General features: G+C 54.5%; 2 protein-coding genes across 2 annotated transcripts in view; one reads left to right on the top strand and one right to left on the bottom strand.

Moving 5' to 3' along the window:
* Positions 1-49: 49 nt before the first annotated feature.
* Positions 50-2,377, top strand: G6PC (glucose-6-phosphatase catalytic subunit). Its single transcript, XM_005429611.2, has 5 exons — positions 50-329; positions 763-872; positions 1,175-1,283; positions 1,487-1,602; positions 1,701-2,377. Exons 1-5 carry the CDS (start codon positions 100-102, stop codon positions 2,375-2,377), a joined length of 1,242 nt encoding a protein of 413 aa, XP_005429668.1. The 5' UTR covers positions 50-99.
* A 1,898-nt stretch (positions 2,378-4,275) lies between these two features.
* LOC102040982 (alanyl-tRNA editing protein Aarsd1) overlaps positions 4,276-8,196 on the bottom strand; it is a 6,205-nt gene continuing 2,284 nt past the window's right edge. Inside the window, exons 6-15 of the mRNA XM_031064123.1 lie at positions 8,139-8,192; positions 7,652-7,709; positions 7,164-7,320; positions 6,963-7,079; positions 6,228-6,358; positions 5,985-6,051; positions 5,706-5,797; positions 5,200-5,254; positions 4,640-4,734; positions 4,276-4,500 (exon numbers count right to left, since the gene is read on the bottom strand). Of these exons, the coding sequence (XP_030919983.1) occupies positions 4,365-4,500; positions 4,640-4,734; positions 5,200-5,254; positions 5,706-5,797; positions 5,985-6,051; positions 6,228-6,358; positions 6,963-7,079; positions 7,164-7,320; positions 7,652-7,709; positions 8,139-8,192 (962 nt within the window). The 3' untranslated portion in view covers positions 4,276-4,364. The remainder of the gene's footprint in view (positions 4,501-4,639; positions 4,735-5,199; positions 5,255-5,705; positions 5,798-5,984; positions 6,052-6,227; positions 6,359-6,962; positions 7,080-7,163; positions 7,321-7,651; positions 7,710-8,138; positions 8,193-8,196) is intronic.

Genomic DNA, 8,196 nt, shown 5'->3' with positions numbered 1-8,196 from the left:
TGACCTGCCTGCTGCAAACAAGACCCTGCAGAGTATAAAACCCCAGTGGCACAGTGGAGCAGGGGACAGCCGGAGGCACGCCGAGGGCAGCAGAGGAGGATGGAGGCCAACATGAACCTCCTGCATGATGTGGGCATCCAGACCACACACTGGCTGCAGCAGCGCTTCCAGGGCTCCCAGGACTGGTTCCTCTTCATCTCCTATGCTGCTGATCTCAGGAATGCTTTTTTTGTCCTCTTCCCCATCTGGTTCCACTTCAGTGAAGTAGTGGGCATCAGGCTCATCTGGGTGGCTGTCATCGGAGACTGGCTCAACCTCGTCTTCAAGTGGTGAGTGGCCCCCAGCCAACACTCCCACCTGTGCTGGCACACCTGGACTGATGTGGGTGCTCTCAGCCCCAGCTGGGCAGTGACAATGGTCACTCCTTCCCAAGCCATGCAGTAACAGCTCTCCCCCTCTGCTCCAAGCAGAGATGGAGCCTCCTGCAAACAGAGCCTCCCATCAGCCAGGGCTGTGGTGCTGAGTGGGGGGATCTTCACAGAGCCCCTCAGTACAGGAGACAATATTGACTTGCTGTCAGGGCTGGGGATGGGGACATGGGCAGGCAGTGTCAGCTGTCAGAACCAGGCAATCAGCTGGGTGCTGTGTCTGTCAGGATGCCCTGCACCACTTGTGGGTCCTTTGCTTCTTCCATGTCCCAGGACAGATCTAAAGCTGCAGTTGTGCCCTGGACCTCCCCAGATCCCTCTCTTTTCTTTTCAGGATCCTCTTTGGGGAGAGACCATACTGGTGGGTCCTTGACACGGACTATTATGGAAACAACTCAGCACCAGAGATCCAGCAGTTCCCTCTCACCTGCGAGACTGGCCCTGGTAGGGTTCCCTGAGCCATGGAGGGGCTTGCAGCCAGGGGCAGGGGGTGCTTGCCCATGGTGACCCGAACAAAGAGGGGGTGCTGGCCTGGTGCTGGCAGCCTGCAGGGACCACACACCCCTGCACAGCTCTGCAGAGAGGCTGCTGTGCTGCTGGGGACACTGCAGGGGAAGGAGGCAGGGCAGCCCCTGCACAGAGCAGACCTTGACCCCTGGTGAAGCTGTGGTTGCTCAGCACAAACCCCTGTGGGTGCTGAGCTCTGGCCCATGCAGAGCCTGACCTGGGTCTCTCTTCTTGCCCAGGGAGCCCATCTGGCCATGCCATGGGTGCAGCAGGCGTGTACTATGTGATGGTGACAGCCCTCCTCTCTGCTGCTGGGGGAGAGAAGCAGTCAAAGACACTGGGATACTGGTAAGCTGAGGGCCAAAACCACCTGTGCCAGGCAGAGGTGGCTCCAGCACTGACAGGCACAGCCAAGCCCATCAAGGCTGTGGGCTGACAGCTGGGGTCTGCAGGGGCACAGGCTCAGCCAGGCATTGTCTGGAGTACATGATGGCAGTGCCACGGGCAGTGCAAGCTGACCCTGGCACCCACATGGCCACCTGTCCTCACAGGGTGCTGTGGACAGTGCTTTGGATTGGGTTCTGGGCAGTTCAGGTCTGTGTCTGCATGTCCCGAGTCTTCATCGCTGCTCACTTCCCCCACCAGGTGATTGCAGGGGTGTTCTCAGGTGAGTGTACCAGACGCCCCTCCCAGTCCCTGCAGCACCACTGTGCTGGACTGCAGCACCTGCAGCACTGACCAGTGCTCCCACTTTGTTACTGGCAGGAATGGCTGTGGCCAAGACCTTCCAGCACATCCGCTGCATCTACCACGCCAGCTTCCATCGGTACCTGGGCATCACCATCTTCCTCTTCAGCTTCACCCTGGGCTTCTACCTGCTGCTGTGGACATTCGGCGTGGACCTGCTCTGGACGCTGGAGAAGGCACAGAAGTGGTGCAGCAACCCTGAGTGGGTCCACATTGACACCACTCCCTTTGCCAGCCTCCTCCGGAACCTGGGCATCCTCTTCGGCCTGGGGCTGGCCCTCAATTGCCACCTGTACCAGGAGAGCTCCCGGTTAAAGCAGAGCCAGCAGCTGCCCTTCTTCCGCCTGGGCTGCATCGCTGCCTCCCTCCTCATCCTCCACGTCTTTGATGCCTTCAAGCCTCCCTCCCACATGCAGCTGCTCTTCTACGCCCTCTCCTTCTGCAAGAGCGCGGCCGTGCCACTGGCCACCGTCGGCCTCGTCCCCTACTGCCTGTCCCAGCTCCTGGCCACACAGCACAAAAAGGCTGCCAAAGGCAGCCCAGGGGTGGCTCAGGGGCAGCTGCCAGGCCCTGGGTGCACCTCAGCCACTGGTTCTGCACTGGGAGCAGACCGTGGAAGTTGGGCCGGTGGTGCTGCTGGGTGGCTCCCACAACACGGACCCACAGTGCCAGTCCCGCTGGGCTGGGCTGGCTGATGGCACAGAGGGAGAGCCCTGCATGCCCACGACTGCCCTGCTGTCCCTCCTGCACCCACAGCTGGGGGGCACCTGCCCAGGACCCAGCAGCAGCAGAGGGAGGTGCTGCACTCCCTTGCAGCTTGTGGGGACAGGCCACCTTGTGCTGCAGGGCTGGGGACAGCACCACGGGCAGCAGGGCTGTCACCTCAGCGTGTCTGGGGTCTGCTGAAGAGGCAGCTCTGTGCCAGGAATGGACAGACTGAGACATGGAGATCGAGTGCCAGTGTGGGTGAGGGACCCCCAGCCCTGGGACGTTTGGTGCTCATGCCTGTGGTCAGCGTGGGGGGCACACAGGCATTGCATGGAGCTGTGCACACAGCACAGGGGGTGGCTGGGGTTGGGCACAGGAGGTGTTTTATTAAAGATGAAGGTTGTTTAGCTGGAGAGTCTGAGTGTCCTGCTGGCCAGCACCAGGGGATGGGGGATCAGCTCCTGGATGCAGGGTTGTGCCATGGCCTGCAGATGGTACAGGAAGGACATTTCTCCTGGGGGCTGAAGACATGTTCAAGCCACTGGGAAGGGCACTGCCCAGTGCCCTGGGTCTTTACCTTTTGTCCTGAGCTGCAGCTGAACACTGACAGCACAGTGGGGGCTGTGAATAAACAGCTTTTTGTGCTGTTTATCCAAGGTTTCTGGGTGCACTTTGTGCCAGGAACAGGGACAAACTTGTGTCACCTCACTGCTTACAGAAATGAGCTCAGCTTTGGGACCAGGTGGCTCAGCTGGGGCTGTCTGAGCCCCCAGGGTGTTGGGGACAGAACTGGCACTTGGCCATGGTGTGGGGTTGGGGTCATGCCCTTCCCACCTCAGCACCCCAGCCCAGTGGTCACTCAGGAAGTCCTGAGGGCTCAACCTGCTGCCCTCCAAGCTGTGCAGGCTGCACAGCCCAGCTAAACCTGCTCAGGAAACATCCTCTCTCAGTCTGAGATAGTCCAAAATACACAGGGAGGTGCAGACACTTTCTTCCTGCCAGACTCTGTGCATGTGCAGGATCACTCCCAAAGCACCAGACCCTGCAGCTCTGACCCACACCCAGTTCCAGGCCTCACTGGTGCTCCCTCTGTTCTGGTGCCACCCCAACAGCTCAGCCAAGGCTGTGGCCATGCACCAGTCACAGCAGCCATGGGTGGGAACCCAATTTGCTGGGGCTGCTTCCATCCCCACATTCGTGACAGATAAATCCTTAGAATGGAGGTTTCTTTTATTCTGTTTCTCTGATCATTACCAACACCTGGGGTAAACCTGTCCCACCATTTCTAGCAAAAAGGGGAAGGGTAAATTCTCAAACTACCTGTTGAGCCCCGTTGTGGCTCCACAGCGCCCTTTAGTTCCTCCAGAGGAGACTGCAGCAGCTCCAGGGCCTGCCTGGGCAGGAGAGGTGAGCTGAGGGAACACCAGGGACAGCTCTGCCTGATCCCGAGGGAGTTTACAGCTGCATCAGCTCAAGAAACTCTCCATGGTCAAAAAACGACCACTAACAACTGCACCCCACCAAGGGAAAGGGCTTGGTACGTGGTGAGGAATGATCTCCTGCTTGTGGGGTACCTGCTCTCCCTTCCAGCTGCTCTCTGCTCTTGCCCAACCCAAGGAGTTGGGGGGAGCAGCTGCCTCTTGCTTGAGCGTTCATGCCAAGCAACTTCTCCTCAGCAACTGGAACTGGCACAAAGCAAAATGCCCCAAAGCACTGCCAGCAGGAGGCCCCTTCTGGGTTTGGGAACCCTACAAAGTGGTTAACTAAGGACTACTTTAATCCTTGCACCATTTGTTCTGACAATTGAGCCCTTGCAGCAAAGCCTTGATGGCAGATCCCCTCCCCATTTCCGTGAGCAGCCCACGCAGAGCATGTGCACACCAGCTGTTGGGTTCAGGTCTTTATTCTCTGGTAGAGGAGCTAGTGGAGCCTATGCAAACAAATATAAGACAAACCTACTTTGAGAATTGTTTCTTATGCTCCAGGGTTTTGATGGCTAATGAATTCCTGGAGCAGAGCTTGCACTTCTCCTCGCCGGCTCATCTTGGCTGCCTTGCCCTGGAAGCGGCCGCGCTTCCCAGCTCCTTTCCCTCCCAGCAGTTCTGCCACCCTGCAGCAGCAACACCACAGGCTGGAGCCCAGGCTGCTCCAGCACACACAGATCCCTGCCTGGATCACACTGTGCAGCTGCTCATCATGTCTGCAACATCAGAATTCTCATTCGAGTTAAACAAATCAAAAAACGTTACCTGGGACCTAAATTTTCAACTGCTTCAACAGGTCCAGCTAGAAGGAAGAGTCCTGCTTCTTTTTCATCTCCCACAGTCAGGAATAGCAGGGTTTCCTGTGGACAGAGATGGGCTTTGCTCCAGATAAATCAGTGCTTTCCACACTGGCCAGAGGACACAAACAGCAAACTGGCAATTCAGAAGTCTATGTCCATTATTGAGACTGAGACTGTTTGGGGTATCCCAAGTTAAAAGGATACAGCTGGCAGCTGAACTAGGTGATTGTGACTGAAACTTGCTGTTTTTTCAATTCCACTCCTACCTAATCCTAGCCTAACCTATTTCAGCCAGTGAGGCTCTGCACAGCTCTTGGAGGCTCCTCTCCAGGGCTCTGAATTCTCACTGTTGAGGACTGCCCTGCAGACTGAGGCTGCTGGGGACAGGTAACCTCAGGTACCTGTCAAAGGAACCAGATCTGCAGATGATAACTGTGGTAGGAACAGCAGCCTGGCCAGCCCCTGTCTGTGTAAAACTGGGGTGAAAAAAGAGTGGTGTCAGTTTAGTCTGCATCAGCGACTCACCTCTGTCCCAATCTCATTAGCGATGATGTTCATAAATTCAGAATCACCCTCTTTCCTGTATGGATGGATTAAAAAAAGACTTCAGAAAGAAGCAAAACCCCCCTCTAGAGTACAAAATCTCAATCAGAAACCAAGTGCCTGATCAGGGATTTTGGCCTCTTGCTCTTATTTGTCTATAGATGTAAATCCTCACTGGGCACTCCTTTAGGAATCATCTAAGTGTTATCTTTAAGAAATACAGCTCCCTGGTTTTATTTGAAAATGTCAGGTGCAGAGGGAATTAAATGGACACAGTAATTTCTCAGCTACAGCACCAGAAGAATTCAGTGACTGAATTATAGATTCCTTTAATTACACAACTTTGCAGCAGGCCAAGGCAGTTTAATATTCTGTTTCCTTTACATTCTTCCTTGAGAAAACAAGCTGCTCTCACAAGGTGTGAGAGATCCAGCTGCCATAAAACCTGTGGGATACTGTTGGCCCCTCTTCCCTGGGCTCCCCCATACCTGTGCAATACAAAGAGCTGCTTTGGAGCAGGTTTGCTCTTGAAGTCCTGGGCTATCAAAACAGCAATGTCTCTGAGCAGGTTCAGGTTATTCTGAAAGAAAAGAAAATTAACTGTACTGCAACTGGAGAACTCAGTGTGAACACAGTTGTGTTCCCAGAGCTTTGAGCACTTTTCATAAAATCCACAAAAATTGAAGCCAATGATTTGACTCCTAGTTACCACAACTAATGGCCTACAGGAAATAGTGACAACCCACTTTTCCCAGCCATTCTTGTACCTTCTGGAGCAGCTTCACAGAGCTCTGCAGTCTCTTCACAGCCTCTACGTGCTCACCTGGTCCATTTCTGAAAGAAATGGGAGACTTTGGATCACCACTCTGAAGGACAGAGGAAGGATTTCCTAAAGGAGCAAAACAGGCAACATCACACACAGTCCCACAACATGCACTCTGAGGCTTATGTGGTATCTCTCAGGAGGAGGAGGAGTGAAGATGAAATAACAGAAGAGGAAAGGGGATTACTTGAGCAGGGAGGTTAGAGCCTTCTCAGTACTGTGACTTTGTTCAATTGACTTCAGCACTCTGTTTCCCACCAGGAAAACCAAGTTGGTTTTGTTCTTTTTCCCTTTTTCCACGCCAAGGAGTTTAATAACCTTAAAAAGAAAATCAACCTGGTCAGAACAGCATTTGGTAATTCACATAGGTGGTCAGTTCCTGCCAGATTATGCCCTGTGGTGAATTTTGACTCTCTGCTAGTGAAAACAAATTGATTAAAATCAGCCATAAGGTCAACATACAAAAAAAAGGGATGGTGGTACAATGGAATTTATGCAATCTTCTAGCCATGGGATGTACTCTACAGGGCATCTGGATGTATCTGCTGGGAAACAGACTCCAACCAATGACTGAGATAGTACAAATACTTAAAGGCAGTCTAGGATTTTATCACCATTTCCCCTGCACAGATTTCTCATCCATGATGAACAGACAAAAAAGCTTTAAGCTGAGGGAACATGGCCAACACTCCTGGCAGTGCAAAAACATCACTGCTGTACACAGGGCCGAGTTCTGCAACAAGGAAACAAAATCACTGTGGCACCCAGCCTGTGTGTGACCCTCCTGGGGCTCCCTCAGCCTGGGGTTCTGCCACCCCCTTCCCCATCAGCACAGTCTGGAGCAGCCTGTGGATCCCAGGGACCCTGGCTGTACTTCATGCGGAGCGTGGCTCCCAGAGGCAGCCCAGCTGCAGCAGCCCACCTGGAGGTCACTCAGGTTGGACACGTGAGTCCCACAGCACAGGTTGGAGTCGATGCCTTTGATGTCCACCACCCGCACTGGCCCCGCGTGGTCATCGGGCAGCCCCCGGCTCCTCACCTGGCAGAGGAGAAGGGTGACAGAGCAGGTGACATCTGTGCTCAGTTATTCCATTAATACCATCAGTTCTCTCCCACTACTCACTGTTTCAACTTCAGGGTCATCTGCAGCCAGTTCCCTCACTGTTACAGGGACCCTGTCCCGGATTTTCTCGTTCACGCTCTCCTCCAGGGCCTGGACCTGCTCTGCTGTCACCACGGGGGTGTCCAGCTCAATGACACCGCGCTGACGGCCCAGCTCCCTGCACCAAGGAAGAACATCTGCTGAGACCAGCTGGGAGGTCCCTTTGTGCAGCACCAGCATCCCACTGCTGCCAATGTGGTGACTGAAAAAACAGAGATTTCCCTCCTCTCCCTGTTATGTTCAAAGCACCAGGTGGAAACCAAACACTTAAGGAGGACAAGACAGAGCAAACACTTTTACAGCTTCTCTCCAGGTCAGCTTCTCTCCCACAATGTCTGAGCTCAAATGAAACATCCAAATTGCTTTTGGTGTTTCAGTGCTCAGGCTCTGTGCAGGGTAGCATGGTGGAACATGCCAAATGGGTGAAAAGAAACCTTCATCCTGCTCACCATGAAGTTGTCTTGAATCCAAACATCTGTTCTGCAATGGCACTGATGAGATGCTGTCCTGGAAGAGATGTGCAAGCACTAGCTCTGAGTGCCCCTGGCATTTCCAGTCAGGCTGTGTATTTCCTGTTGACATTCTCCACGACAGGCGAGTGCTGAGGGGCTCCTGCCAGTGCTCAGGAGCAGCAAGGAGAAGCTCTGGCCCCGTGAGTTTTCACTCCTGGCACTGCAGCACACGCTGGGGCTGCAAAGCAGGCTGAACTTTCTCTTCCAAACCTGTTTTTGGCGCGTTTACAAGCCAAGGAAAGCTCGCAGAGGGACACCTGCTGCCCTCAGTTGTCCCGAGAACAAACTGTACACACAGAGCTGGCGGATTTTCTCCCTACCCTAACCGGGATGGGGACACGGTGTGCACTGACCGCCCCCCTGCCCCACCGGCACGGCCCGCGGGGTGCTCCGTGCGCTCCCCGGTACCGGTACCGGCACGGACCTGAATGCTGCTGCATGTGGTCGAAGCGGCGCTCCCAGTCCAGCGACAGCTGCACTTC

This window comes from Geospiza fortis, unplaced genomic scaffold (assembly GCF_000277835.1).
Source record: "Geospiza fortis unplaced genomic scaffold, GeoFor_1.0 scaffold324, whole genome shotgun sequence".
Lineage (NCBI taxonomy): Eukaryota > Metazoa > Chordata > Aves > Passeriformes > Thraupidae > Geospiza > Geospiza fortis.
Note: the sequence above shows the minus strand (reverse complement) of the source record. Positions and strands in the feature narration are given on the sequence as shown.

Bases quoted from the DNA above. Each gene is read 5' to 3' on its own strand.
- G6PC (XM_005429611.2), top strand. From the start codon at position 100: ATGGAGGCCAACATGAACCTCCTGCATGATGTGGGCATCCAGACCACA. The intron at 330-762 runs GTGAGTGGCCCC...TTTTCTTTTCAG, and splicing joins CTCAACCTCGTCTTCAAGTG to GATCCTCTTTGGGGAGAGAC. The intron at 873-1,174 runs GTAGGGTTCCCT...CTTCTTGCCCAG, and splicing joins CACCTGCGAGACTGGCCCTG to GGAGCCCATCTGGCCATGCC.